Source organism: Arachis ipaensis, chromosome B1, assembly GCF_059453495.1.
Source record: "Arachis ipaensis isolate K30076 ecotype BB chromosome B1, ASM5945349v1, whole genome shotgun sequence".
In the NCBI taxonomy this organism is placed as follows: domain Eukaryota; kingdom Viridiplantae; phylum Streptophyta; class Magnoliopsida; order Fabales; family Fabaceae; genus Arachis; species Arachis ipaensis.
The window spans coordinates 119,204,387-119,219,616 of NC_142436.1; the positions used below are offsets into that span (position 1 = coordinate 119,204,387).

A 15,230-nucleotide genomic window follows, 5' to 3' on the forward strand; every position below is an offset into this window, starting at 1 on the left:
ATGTATTATTTGATTGACTCGAATGACTATGGATGTTGGTTTGGTTGAATTGTGGTGCGGCTTTGTGAAATGTAATGTCTGAAGTCGATTCTTTAAAGATTTGAAATATGAGTTTAATCCGTTGAGGATTAGTTTGAATTGAGTCAATTATTTTGATGATGTGAAAGATAGAATACTCTTGAAAGTCAGCCTGGGTCGCTTTAATTGATTTGGTTTTGATAAATGATTTAATGCTGAACCGATTCTTTAAAGCTTTAGAAATGAGTTAAATCGGTTGATATTGAGTTGATATTTGAAATGGTTTCCTTGAGATATGCCACTGAGGCGATTGTTGGATTTAGCTTGCTTTTGAATTGATTTCTGGTTTTGAGCTGTTGAAAAGGAATGAGAAACGGTTTAGTTGGGACCCGAACCGGGTGGCAAAAGTCCAAGTTTTAGGGGAGGTGCTGCCGAAATTTCTATAGAATCCGAGTCCTTATTTGAAATGTTAATTGGGGAATTTTAAGTTTAATGCCTTTCCTATCTATTTTGAGGATTGTGAAATTATGGCTTCTTTTATTACCTTTACTTAGAACAATTAAGAAAGCAATGAAGTTATGCGTTGAAAGAATTATTGAAAAGAGAATCATGATTTCTCCTTATTTTCCAAGAAGAACAGTATGTCTTTGGGGACAAGTCATTCGAAAGAGAATTTTGCTTTGAGGCTGTTTTAAAAGGTAAAACGGGTTTATGTTTTTCTCTATTAAACACAAAGATTGTCCCTTGGGAGAGTTTTCGTGATTTTAAAAGGAATTGGATTTCGAGTGATGAGCCTCATTATTTCGACGTTTTAAATAAGATTCAAAGTATCTTTTGAACTCTAAGTTTAACACAACAAAAATGATTCTCTTATCAGTTTGAAACGCTTCAGATTTAATTATGGAATTGAAGCCGGTTTTGTTTAAGTAAAGGAAATGGTTTTGAAAGAAGTAAAGATTACGTGACTCGGTTTGGCTTAGATCCTATTTTCTTACTCAAATCAGAAAGCCAATGTTTTAATGATTTTAAATGAATTTGGTGAAATGAGATATGTTATTCTCCCCTAAAGACTTGGGACTATGTCGAGAAACTTTGTTATAAAATCCCATTGTTGAATGGATGATTTTGAATGTTTCAAAATAAATCTTTAACTTGCCATGGTTATGGAAGTTTGGAAAGAGGATGCCGAGAGTGGCATTGTTTTCAAAGGGGAATTTACCTTGAGTAAAAGTGGCTTATGAGCCTAAGATGATTTGAGAAATGAGATCTTTAAAGCCAAGGCTGAAAAGAGTTGAAACTCGATTTCAAAGTGAAATGAATTGAGAAAATAATTTATGGCTTAAATGCCGACTTTATGAATTTAATGATGTTGAATGGTGGAAGTGCTGTTTTGTTGTGAGCCGGAATGGCTGTGTATGATTATACATATTGGTTGGTTTTGGATTGAACCGTGAGCCGGAATGGCTGTGTATGATATGAATATTGGCTGGTTCTGGACTGAACCGTGAGCCGGATGGCTGAGATGGATGTTGATCCATGGATGAGATTGAATGCATGTTTATGCTGAATCATTGATATATATGAATGTTGCACTTCCACTATCTGAGATACGAGTTTCCCTGGGTAGTAGCAGTGGCTAGCCACCACGTGCTCCAGGTCGAGACTTGATACTCTGTTGACCCTATGTCGTAAGTGTGGTCGGGCACTGTGAAAGGCCCGGATGAGCTCGCCCCCATAAATATTCACCAGTGATGGTGATGGATAAATATTCACCAGTGAGGGTGATGGATATGGATCATGATTATGATCAAGTTTATGATGAGTATAACTCGAGTTGGGGATGCACGACAGAGGGACAGTCCAATGGTTAGCTACCAGGACTTGTCGGGTTGGCTCTATAACCGACAGATGATATCATCAGCCACTAGGGACAGGCATGCATCATATGCATTTGTGTGACATTGGTTGGGTGTGCATATTATACTTGGTTTGCCTATGTGATTAATTGCTAACTGTTTTACTTGTAATAACTGTTTGTTTGTGGTTGAACTTCCTATCTGTGTTTGCATCTGGGACTCTGTTGGATTGTGGTGATTGGTTGCTGGTTGGATTGTTTGGGCCTAGGGCCGTGGTTGGAATAAGATGAACTGATGGTTGATTTCGGTTTTGTGTTTTTGGTTTGGAATAAAATATGAAAGGCTACTTTGGTTCAGCATAGATAAACCGTTTTGAAAGGCTTTTGAGTTTTTGAGAATTGAACTGTTCCTCTTTCAGAAAAGATTTCCGATTCCTCTTTTATTGTAAACCGTTGTTTTTGAAAAGAGGCATAAGACGGTTATTAATCACTGGTGCGATTATCTTCATGTATCCTATTACAGTAATTCCCAAAAACCCTCTACTGAGAACCCTTTCGAGGATGATGTTCTCACCCCCCTACATTTTTCCCCTTTCAGGATATGGGCGCAGAAGTTACGAAGAGCTTATTTAATTGTTGTTATGATGCTCTATATTGTTTTAGTTATGGTTTATTGTACCCTCGCCTTTATCTCGATATAATCTGTAAGAGGGATAGGAATTGTATTGTATTATGTTTGTAATATTATTTATATATATTTATGTATATATATATATGGATGTACTCTGTATGAGTTGTTGTAAGTTGAATGGTATTTATGGATGTACGTTATCGAATGAAAGTATCTTTGGGAGCGGTATTGCGGTTTAAAGTTTTAAACAGGCTCATATTTTAGTATTAAATAATATAAGTGTCGTCGTAATGTCCGAGCTATCAGAGTCGCACAGCCGGAAGTGCGAGCTTTGGTAGTTAGGGTGTTACATTATGGTATCAGAGCAGTTCTTCCTGTAGAGCCTGAGGAATGGACTGACTATGCTTCAGTTGCATACTCTGAGCGTTCGTCATGTATTAGGTCTTGTCGAATGACGAGAATTAGAGCTTTATGCACATGACAGTCTATTGATTAACGCTGTTAGTCTTGCATTGCATAATTCCTGATATTAAGTTCGGCCGGCTTAATACTAGTGAAATATGTATATGAAAGCACCGATGGGTTATCATAGATGAAATCCTAGTTTTGAGTAAAGCGAATTGCGGGTTTTGGAAAAGTTGGAAACTACTTCTCGAGGCTATTCAGTTGTGTGTCTTGAATTCTGTTCGAGTTGACATGTTCTTTCATATCCTAACTTGAAGTTCTTATTTGCTAGACCTTTTGAAGAGTAATTTGATGTCTTCACTCTATTCCTCTATCCATATGTATTCTTGTTTGACCTTAAGTGCATATGCTGGTTTAAGATCTTTGTTGCATCTATCTTCCTCTGTTTGAGTTCTTCTTGATTCAAGTATTCTTTGATATAGCCTTGAACCTGTCTTAATGTGCTGTGACTTTTAACTCCGGATTCTGAGTCCATTCTTTGAGAAATTGTTGATTCAGTTTTTCTCTTACTTGACAGTGATTACAGCTAATTTTGAGATTTTATAAATTGCTGTTGATTAGATATATGCTTTTCTATATATGAGACTTTGAAATTATTTATACAGTTTAACAACTATTTCTTTCTAATACTTTGCCTGTACTTTTACTGGTTTACGCAATTGTACTTATTTTAAAAGTAAATTTTGACCTTCTAGTAATTTTACTATAGTTCCAATGGACATCTTTATTTGATTGTGTATTTGGATATTTTCTGAAATACTGGAAAGAAAGAATTTTTCGCTTTCATTCCGGTTGAGTTTCATTTGATAAGCTTTACTTAACTTATTTTGAATTGAGTTTGGTTTAGCATACTACATAGTTTATGCCATTGTTGCTCTTTTGAAAATGTTGGATTCATAGCTTTCTTCTTATGAACGGACTGGTTCCTTCTTAAGCTTTTCACCTCTATGAATGTCATACGTGATTCTGTTTTTAACTAATCTTTTACATCTTGTGAACATTACCATTGATCTTGGTTTGTCCCCTCTTGTGAATCTCATCCTTATGTGGGTCAGTTTGATTCGTTTCAGGATAGTACATTGTTTATTCTCCCATTATCTCTACAAGAGTTTTTAGTTAAAGATTTATCATTGAAAAATTACAAATGATTGAGTTGTCTTTTCTATGACTTTTGTATTCTTTTGGATCAATTTAAAACTTGTTTGATATTTCATGCTTAGTGGATCTTGTTTGAACTACTCTAATTTAAGATCCTTTCTTGCAAGGCTTGACTCCTTTTTAGTACATCTTAAACTTCTTGAATGTTCTTATGAGAAGGGGATTTCAAGAACACTTTTGGTTTTGGAATTTTTAAAGAAGTTTTGAATTCTCTTGTAAGAAGTTTTAAACGGAATTTATTTTCTGTTTCTTGATTTAGATTGAAACCATTGTTCAATATTGATGAAGTTAATTTAAAAATCGGCATGCGCTATTTTAAATGAGGTTTTGGAAAGTTTCCTTGTTTAGTGGAAATCGGTTTGTTTGTAACGCACCACTTATTTCCTTACCAGATTGTAAGCAAATTTTATCTCGGAGTTTCTTTTCTAAAAAGAGTTTAACTTCCTCTTTCGTACTTGCTATAAATGTTATACATGCTTGTTTGAATATGAAATTTTGAGAATTTTGAACAAGCATCTGATTATTTCCGAGTTTTTATGAACTGCTTTTGGTTAAGTTGTGCATTTAATTATCTTTCTAAAATATTTGAGGAAATATTTTAGCTCTTAGCCAAAGTTGTGTGCATTTGTTTTTGGAACTCTACAAAATCTACTTCAACATGGAATTGTATTGAAGTAAAGCCACATTTATGCTTTTGTTACTCTCTTGAAGGACATTTGTTGTTTAACTTCTCTTTCAGACTGCGAAGTGATATTTTTACAAGTTTTCGATTCTTTTAAGAACAATGTATTCAGAAGTATTTTTAATCATGCCCTTGAGTTTTGTGAGCTTTGCCTTGGGTTTGAGATATTCTCCTCTATAAACTTCATACTTCATCGACTCAGTTTGAGTTTGTTTCAAGCTGATGCGCTGGTTATCTTCTTGTTGATCCTATTGAACTTCTTTGATCTAAGGGTTATCTTTGAAGTTGTCAATTGAATTATGTCTAGCAAACTTTATTGCTTGAACATCCATGTTTATCTGGGATTGGATATATTCTTTCAAATCTATGACTATTGTCTTTGACATCCGTCTCTCCTTTCTAAGATCTCATATTCTTCTGAGTAGACTCGAGAATTGTTTTGGTATCACGTGCGACTTATAGACGTAGTAACGCGATGCGTTAGTTCTTTAAGACGTGATATGTATATATGGAAGGTAAAGCGGTAGGTGTGTAACGTTATGATGAGTTGTGGGTGTTTTATCCCTTGCAAACGAGCTTGCGGGTGTTAGGCTTATGTTTGGCTATGAGGTTGAAAAGTGTTTGACGGAGTTGGAAAGTTGAAGCCTTGAGGTGGATATGAGATTAGTGTGCGGAGGTTGAGCACGTCGTTTTAACTCCATCCTGTTTGATAGCCTTTGATGCCTTGCCCTTCTATCACATGATTGACCCATGTTATCTTTTGCATTGAGCCTACCTTGTAACGTTTGCTTTGCAATCACACTCCTACCTTCACATCCTTATGCTTATGACAGTCAAAGTATTTGAAAATCGTATATATGATTATATTTTGAGATATTTTTGCTTCTTCCTTAAATGTGTTTAAGGATGAACTGTTATGAGATTTCTTTCGTTTTGTATCAATTTTCGAGGGCGAAAATTTTTATAAGGTGGGTAGGATGTAAGACCCAGAACTTTTGAAAAGTCTTATTATGATCAAGTCTCAAATCCTACAGTATTTATAGCCTTAATTTCAGAGATTATTTTATTAAAGATAATTAAGGCAAGTTTTGATTTATTGGATTTGAGATGAGTTATAATTATTATCCAATTTTATAATTATTGGATTATTTTCTATATTTAAAGTATAAGATTGATAGTTATGAAATAATAAGGATTTTATATGATTTGGATTAGATAAATAATATTTTAAATATTATTACTGCTATTTTGGAAAATGAAGAAATTAAGTATACTATTTCTAATTTTTAGATTTGGGCATTTTATTGAAAATAATTTGTGAAATTGGTGAGCAAATAGTATTTTCTATATATAACTAGTGTTGGATTTAATTTGGGTTTCAATTACTATATTATTCCCAATTTTATGTGAAATTACCATAATGCCCTTAACCCTAATTTTCAAAAGTAAAACCCTAACCCTGAAACCCTACCCGGTTACCCGTTGTTGCCCATACCCCAGTAGCCACAATACGCACGGTTTCCTTTCTCCTTTTCATGAAAGGAAGGAAACAGAAGCAGAAAGTGAAATTGAGGGAGAAGGAATGAGGGGTCGCCGGCGTGAAGGGGGAAGGGAAGGGAGTTCACCGCGCCGCCATCGTCCTCAGCCGCCTCACTGCGAGCTGTGCTTCGTGGCCCACACCCACACGGCTTCCCTTTACCATGAAAGAAAGAAATTGAGGCAGAGAGGGAGAGGGAGCTTGAGAAGGGAGATCGCGCAGAGAGGGAAGGGCTGCGCTGTGATCGCCGCCCAGCCGTCGCGCCGTCTTGGGGTCCGCCGTCAGGTCCGAGTCGAAGGAAGGAAGAAGCCGCTCTGTCAGTGTCGCGCAGAGAGGGACTCGCCGCCAGCTCCGTCGTCCTCACTGCTGCGCCATCGTCGGGTCCGCAATCGTGGAGGAAGCACAGCGCCGCCGTGGGTCCCTTTTTGTCGAACTCGAAGGAGGAGGAAGGCCGAGAATGGGCGACGCTGGGAGAGAAGGAGACGCGAGCTGGAGGAGTTGCGTCCAGTCGCCGCCGACGCGCCACTGCCGAGGGTCCCTTTTCCTGCTAGATCTGCCGCCGTGAAACCCCGCAGTGCCTCTGGTTGCCGGAAAACGGTGGTGGATGTTGGTGCTGGGATAACGCCGCCACTGCTGCTGGCCGTTTCGAGCTGCTCCGCCATCTCTGCCGCCGGAGAACGCAGTTTAGTCGCCGGAAAACCACTGCCGGTAAGGGTCCTTGCATTTGGTCTTCATTCCTTTCTATTCCTGGGTTTTATCGCTATGACGTTGTTGTGCAGCCGCGGTTGTCGGAGTCTTTCATCGCCGCTGCCGCTTGAGGTGGCTGACGGAGTCGCTGCCGGGTTGATATGGAGCTGCGGCTGCTTCGTTTCGCTAGCTCAGTAAGTAAATTATGTTTCAAAAAGCCTCGCGTTGGTATTCGGTTGTGTTTGATTAATGAATATGAGTTTTGGGTAATGTGGGGTCGAGTCCTGATTATTATATGTTGCGAATAGTGTTGCGATGGTTGTTGCGAACGTGACTGGGAGCTGAGATTTTAGTTGCCGTCAGTTCGGGTTGAGGCGGAAAGGACTCTGTGACATGTTTGAGTTATGGATTTGCGTTTCGAGGTAGGGGCGCTTTCCAAAAACTATAGTTTATTATTGGAATTATTACATATGGATACTGGTGCGAGATATTGTGTATTTGGTGATTGTATCTGCCTTATGTATTATTTGATTGACTCGAATGACTATGGATGTTGGTTTGGTTGAATTGTGGTGCGGCTTTGTGAAATGTAATGTCTGAAGTCGATTCTTTAAAGATTTGAAATATGAGTTTAATCCGTTGAGGATTAGTTTGAATTGAGTCAATTATTTTGATGATGTGAAAGATAGAATACTCTTGAAAGTCAGCCTGGGTCGCTTTAATTGATTTGGTTTTGATAAATGATTTAATGCTGAACCGATTCTTTAAAGCTTTAGAAATGAGTTAAATCGGTTGATATTGAGTTGATATTTGAAATGGTTTCCTTGAGATATGCCACTGAGGCGATTGTTGGATTTAGCTTGCTTTTGAATTGATTTCTGGTTTTGAGCTGTTGAAAAGGAATGAGAAACGGTTTAGTTGGGACCCGAACCGGGTGGCAAAAGTCCAAGTTTTAGGGGAGGTGCTGCCGAAATTTCTATAGAATCCGAGTCCTTATTTGAAATGTTAATTGGGGAATTTTAAGTTTAATGCCTTTCCTATCTATTTTGAGGATTGTGAAATTATGGCTTCTTTTATTACCTTTACTTAGAACAATTAAGAAAGCAATGAAGTTATGCGTTGAAAGAATTATTGAAAAGAGAATCATGATTTCTCCTTATTTTCCAAGAAGAACAGTATGTCTTTGGGGACAAGTCATTCGAAAGAGAATTTTGCTTTGAGGCTGTTTTAAAAGGTAAAACGGGTTTATGTTTTTCTCTATTAAACACAAAGATTGTCCCTTGGGAGAGTTTTCGTGATTTTAAAAGGAATTGGATTTCGAGTGATGAGCCTCATTATTTCGACGTTTTAAATAAGATTCAAAGTATCTTTTGAACTCTAAGTTTAACACAACAAAAATGATTCTCTTATCAGTTTGAAACGCTTCAGATTTAATTATGGAATTGAAGCCGGTTTTGTTTAAGTAAAGGAAATGGTTTTGAAAGAAGTAAAGATTACGTGACTCGGTTTGGCTTAGATCCTATTTTCTTACTCAAATCAGAAAGCCAATGTTTTAATGATTTTAAATGAATTTGGTGAAATGAGATATGTTATTCTCCCCTAAAGACTTGGGACTATGTCGAGAAACTTTGTTATAAAATCCCATTGTTGAATGGATGATTTTGAATGTTTCAAAATAAATCTTTAACTTGCCATGGTTATGGAAGTTTGGAAAGAGGATGCCGAGAGTGGCATTGTTTTCAAAGGGGAATTTACCTTGAGTAAAAGTGGCTTATGAGCCTAAGATGATTTGAGAAATGAGATCTTTAAAGCCAAGGCTGAAAAGAGTTGAAACTCGATTTCAAAGTGAAATGAATTGAGAAAATAATTTATGGCTTAAATGCCGACTTTATGAATTTAATGATGTTGAATGGTGGAAGTGCTGTTTTGTTGTGAGCCGGAATGGCTGTGTATGATTATACATATTGGTTGGTTTTGGATTGAACCGTGAGCCGGAATGGCTGTGTATGATATGAATATTGGCTGGTTCTGGACTGAACCGTGAGCCGGATGGCTGAGATGGATGTTGATCCATGGATGAGATTGAATGCATGTTTATGCTGAATCATTGATATATATGAATGTTGCACTTCCACTATCTGAGATACGAGTTTCCCTGGGTAGTAGCAGTGGCTAGCCACCACGTGCTCCAGGTCGAGACTTGATACTCTGTTGACCCTATGTCGTAAGTGTGGCCGGGCACTGTGAAAGGCCCGGATGAGCTCGCCCCCATAAATATTCACCAGTGATGGTGATGGATAAATATTCACCAGTGAGGGTGATGGATATGGATCATGATTATGATCAAGTTTATGATGAGTATAACTCGAGTTGGGGATGCACGACAGAGGGACAGTCCAATGGTTAGCTACCAGGACTTGTCGGGTTGGCTCTATAACCGACAGATGATATCATCAGCCACTAGGGACAGGCATGCATCATATGCATTTGTGTGACATTGGTTGGGTGTGCATATTATACTTGGTTTGCCTATGTGATTAATTGCTAACTGTTTTACTTGTAATAACTGTTTGTTTGTGGTTGAACTTCCTATCTGTGTTTGCATCTGGGACTCTGTTGGATTGTGGTGATTGGTTGCTGGTTGGATTGTTTGGGCCTAGGGCCGTGGTTGGAATAAGATGAACTGATGGTTGATTTCGGTTTTGTGTTTTTGGTTTGGAATAAAATATGAAAGGCTACTTTGGTTCAGCATAGATAAACCGTTTTGAAAGGCTTTTGAGTTTTTGAGAATTGAACTGTTCCTCTTTCAGAAAAGATTTCCGATTCCTCTTTTATTGTAAACCGTTGTTTTTGAAAAGAGGCATAAGACGGTTATTAATCACTGGTGTGATTATCTTCATGTATCCTATTACAGTAATTCCCAAAAACCCTCTACTGAGAACCCTTTCGAGGATGATGTTCTCACCCCCCTACATTTTTCCCCTTTCAGGATATGGGCGCAGAAGTTACGAAGAGCTTATTTAATTGTTGTTATGATGCTCTATATTGTTTTAGTTATGGTTTATTGTACCCTCGCCTTTATCTCGATATAATCTGTAAGAGGGATAGGAATTGTATTGTATTATGTTTGTAATATTATTTATATATATTTATGTATATATATATATGGATGTACTCTGTATGAGTTGTTGTAAGTTGAATGGTATTTATGGATGTACGTTATCGAATGAAAGTATCTTTAGGAGCGGTATTGCGGTTTAAAGTTTTAAACAGGCTCATATTTTAGTATTAAATAATATAAGTGTCGTCGTAATGTCCGAGCTATCAGAGTCGCACAGCCGGAAGTGCGAGCTTTGGTAGTTAGGGTGTTACATGATGTGCTATTGCAGTGTTTTAAGTATAAATTTTAGGCATCAAGTTAATCAATATCTGATCTTTTAGGCTTTTACAAGTTGCTGGTGGTAAGATTAATTCAAGAGAATATGGTAATAAATTTTTCAAAAACTAATTATAAAATTAAATTTAATTTTATTCTTCAAGAATCATTGCATAATCAACTCATTAATATTCTAATTAGTACTTACTATCTTTTAATTTTGTATAATTGTTTCTTTAGGATCTTCATAGTTATATAAGATTATGTCGAGATCTTCAGCAATCAGTTCCATATGACTATGGTTGCTTGATCCTTTTGATGCCTTCAGCAGTCAAAAATTTTTGCTGCCAGCATTAATAAAACTCTTTAGAAGAAGATTGAATTCCTTTCTAGGGTTGGGGTTTCTGAAGTTTATCTCCCTGGGGTAATAAAAAAATATCTGAAATTATTTGTAACCGACACTGATAACACTATACTACATTTGGAATTTTTTTGTTCACTAAGTATATAATTGTTTATTTTTTTATGGTAAATGTTCAATTACATTTCGTTAGTAATTTGATTCAAATAGTTAAAGTTATTTATTGATACGGACTTTAAAAATAATTGGAACTAATTACAATGCAACATGAAAAAATTATTGTAAATAAAGAATTATATAATTAAAAAAAACTGTTGTAAAAAGTCACAAAAGGCAATGGTATTAAAATCGTTGTCAAAAGCAGCTATAAAATGACAATGGTATTAAAACCGTTCCAAAAAGAAAAACAACACCAAAGGCAACGCTTTTAAACTGTTGTCTTTGTGAATAACAAAACTACAACAGCTTAAAATCGTTGCCTATCCAGTTATGGTTTTAAACCTACGTCATGAAAGAGAACGGTTTTAAACCGTTGCCAATCCAGTAACGGTTCTAAACCGTTCCTTAAAAATTGTCATCAAAACTGTTGTCTATGCCAGTAACTATGGCAACGGTTTTTTGGTTGCCGTTTCCTTAGGTAAAAAACCATTGCCTTTGAGCATTGGCAACGGCCGCATATACCACAGGTCAAAAACCGTTGCCAAAGCGTTGCCTAAAGTTTTAGGAACGGTTTTTTGATCTATGGCAACGGTTTTCAACAGTTGCGAAAACCCTTATTTGTTGTAGTGCTTCCTCAGACGATTGGGCCAACCCAATTAGTCCAGCCCATTAATCTCCAGTTACCCATCGTAACAGGTCTCAACTAAGTCATTTCTCAAATCCTTTTCAAGTATCAAATCATTTTCAATAATCACACCGTTCAAAATATCAAATAAGTTTTCAATAATCAAATCGTTTTCTTCAAAGTTAAGCCTCTTTCTGTTTCAATAAAATTCAGCTCTCTTTTAAATCTTTTGATATTAAAACCAAAAGAAAAAGTCGCACGTTCTTTCAAACTTTACAAAATCTCCCGACCATATTCTTTATACATTTAACATTAACCAAAACTACATGTTCGTTTATTTTTACAAGAATTCAGACAAAACCTTCCCTTAAAATTAGGCTTCATCACCACCCTTATGGGCCCCTCACTTTCATATTTCCTCAATTCATATGTCATTTAACTAAGGAGTAAACATAACATATTTCCAGCCACAATTCAAACAATCAATAATTCAAACACGTTCATCAAACTCAATCATTCTCATAGTCAACACTTATTCATCGAATTCAATCAGTCCAGAGAATCACAATTTATTTGTAATTATTCAATAATTTTTTTGGCATTCTTAAATTAAAAACTATTAATTTTAAAATAAAATTTCCTACCTCCATGTGAAATCAAAACAACGGAAGTTTCGGAGAAATTTTTTGATCGAACTGCTGAAGAGAAAAACGTCAAAAATCGTCTATGCCTTCTAGAACTTCAATTGGCCGAGTTCAAGAAAAAAAGGAGTTACATCACCATTAACTTCTACCGAACAAAAGTAACGTTAACGTATAAAAAAAATGTACAAACACTTTTATCAAATTAGACTTTTTATTAAAATTACGGATCGCAAAAAATCGAAGTAAAAAAGTTGGAGGTTTTGACGGTTTCCCTCCCTCGCATGGTCACTCCTCTTTCCCTTATTTCCTTTCTTTTGGTTCGGTGATAAAAGAAAAAAGCAAATAAAGCGTACCGTGATATTAATGATGATCATAGTGTTTAATGGAAATAAAGAACATGTGTCACGTTAAACATATATATCTATACATATATAAGCCACTTTTGGCACCTTTTTTTTTTCTTTTACTATTTTTTTAATGGCTTCGACAACTAAGGATAATAATAATAATATACTAATGATATTATAGTAATAATAATAATAATAACAATAATAATAATAATAATATTTATAAAAAACTATTTAAATTTTTTTATTAAAATAGTTTTTAATAAATAATTTAAATTAATAAAATAAGTTATAATTAAATTAAACTTAAAAAATTATAAAATTTTATTTAATTATTTTTGTTAAAAAATAATTATTTTAAAAAACAAAATCTCAATATAATATAATAACTCATAAATAATTAATTATTTAATTTTAAAAAATTTAGGGTGTTACATCCTATCCCATTTATAAAAATTTTCATCTTCAAAAATTAGCATATTACACAAAACACTATATAGTTTTAATACTTTACTTTTTAAAATACTTTACGGAAAAAGTAAAAAGTCTCAACTCATATAGATACATATACAATTTCAAATACTTGAGTTTTCATATGACATAAAGATGATAAGGTAGAAGTATGATTGCAAAGCAGAAGTTACAAGGTAAGCTTGATATCTCAGAAAAAGTGGATATCTCAGGAAATTCAAGCAAACATATGTAGTTAAAAGATCGAAGGAAAAATGCATATGAACAAAGAATAGGATTGGAGAATAATTAGTTCACTTTTCTAAGAAAGAAACCTCAGACAAAACTTCAAGACAAACTATGGAGGGACAAGATACGTAACCGAGCAACTTCGAGACGCAACTGCTAATGCTTCCAAAACCCACGGTTTGTGTTACCTATTACTTCTATTTCGTCCATGATAACCCATTAGAGTTATCGTATACACAAATCATCAGTATTAACTTGGCCAGATCTAATACCATGAGAAATGCAACGGTCAACTAACAGCATTAATCAATAGACAGTCATGCATCTAAAACTCAAACTTTTGTCATTAGGACAAGTCCTATTGTATGACAGACACTCAGGGTATGCAGTGAAGAATAGTCAGTCCATTCCCAAGGCTCTAACAGGAAAGAACTGCTCTGATACCATAATGTAACACCCTAACTTTTAGCACCCCATGACCGTACTAAAAGTCCGAGCGCTACTCAACTCTAAACCTTTTTTATTTTATACTAATTCTATTTAATATTGAGCTTTCGCGAATACGAGCTGAAATTTTAATCAAGAAAACGAAAGGTTTTTACTTGAAACCTCTTAATCACAAAATATGTTTATTCACATAGCAATATATATATAGATTTATTCTAAAACTCTCAAATACAAGTTCTACCCCTTTGAAATTCAAAGACAATAAATGGTGAGAGAAAAATCAAGGACAACACCGAATATAGGAGATACGAATACGTATGTACATAAAGTTCTGATGTTCAGTCGCGGCTCTGCGCCAAGGATTCCTGAACCTGCTGCTGAAAGGAAATCTGTAGGGGGTGAGAACGTCGTCCTCACATGTTCTCAGTAGGATAAGTGAATGCCGTAAGAATATAGAATAAAATACAAATAATTAATTCACGTCCCAAAAACAGTTATCTCTATTAAATCCTTGAAATTTTTTCTAGGTCTTACCTAAAATCGTTTAAAGTCCTTTCTTTAAATCACACTACTTAAATAAAGTCTCGGTCACATTAACAGTTCATCAACCACAGGCAGCATTCATCAATACATTACTAAATTTGCAACATCAACAAAATATCTAGTAAAGCACACAAGCAGGTCAACAAGGCAAACAATACAATCACAGGAAAATTGAATAAACAACCACAATCAAATGCAAGTGCGCAAACAATATGATGCATGTCTGCCCTTATTTCCTTTCTTTTGGTTCGGTGATAAAGAAAAAAGCAAATAAAGCATACCGTGATATTAATGACGATAATGGTGTTTAATGGAAGTAAAGAACATGTGTCACGTTAAACATATATATCTATACATATATAAGCCACGTTTGGCACCTTTTTTATTCTTTTACTATTTCCTTAATGGCTTTGGCAACTAATAATAATAATAATAATAATAATAATAATAATAATAATAATAATTAATTTAAATTTTTTCTATCAAAATAATTTTTAATAAATAATTTAAATTAATAGAATAAGTCATAATTAAATTAAATTTTAAAAATTATAAAATTTTATTTAATTATTTTTGTTAAAAAATACTTTTTTTTAAAATAAAATTTTAATATAATATAATAATTTATAAATAACTAATTATTTAATTTTTATAAATTCGGGGTGTTACACGTTACAGACTTAGCACCTCTTTTAGACTTACAGGGCCAATCATGTGCTACGGTTTGATATCGTTCCAGACCCAAGACCGTCACAATTGTACTTAGAGTAGTGGTATGAGCATGGGCGGAGGTTCTTGTCACTGAAGTTCTTCCTCAGTGACCCCAGAGTAGTTGCCATATTTACTGTATAAGTTGGTCCCATCAATACTAACTAGTAGCTTACAATGCCTAAATTCCCCGATACACAGTGGAAACGACAAAAAAAACCCAGTGAAAATAAGGTGATGACTCGTCAACCTGGCCTCCAAGTCGATTACGATTCATCTTCAATACTG

General features: G+C 35.2%; 1 protein-coding gene across 1 annotated transcript; it reads left to right on the forward strand.

Moving 5' to 3' along the window:
- The first annotated feature begins 6,229 nt into the window (after positions 1 to 6,229).
- Positions 6,230 to 7,164, forward strand: LOC148578114 (uncharacterized). Its single transcript, XM_088501282.1, has 2 exons — positions 6,230 to 7,054; positions 7,126 to 7,164. The coding sequence occupies exons 1-2, from the start codon at positions 6,230 to 6,232 to the stop codon at positions 7,162 to 7,164; spliced, it is 864 nt and encodes a 287-aa protein (XP_088357408.1).
- The last annotated feature ends 8,066 nt before the right edge of the window (positions 7,165 to 15,230 follow it).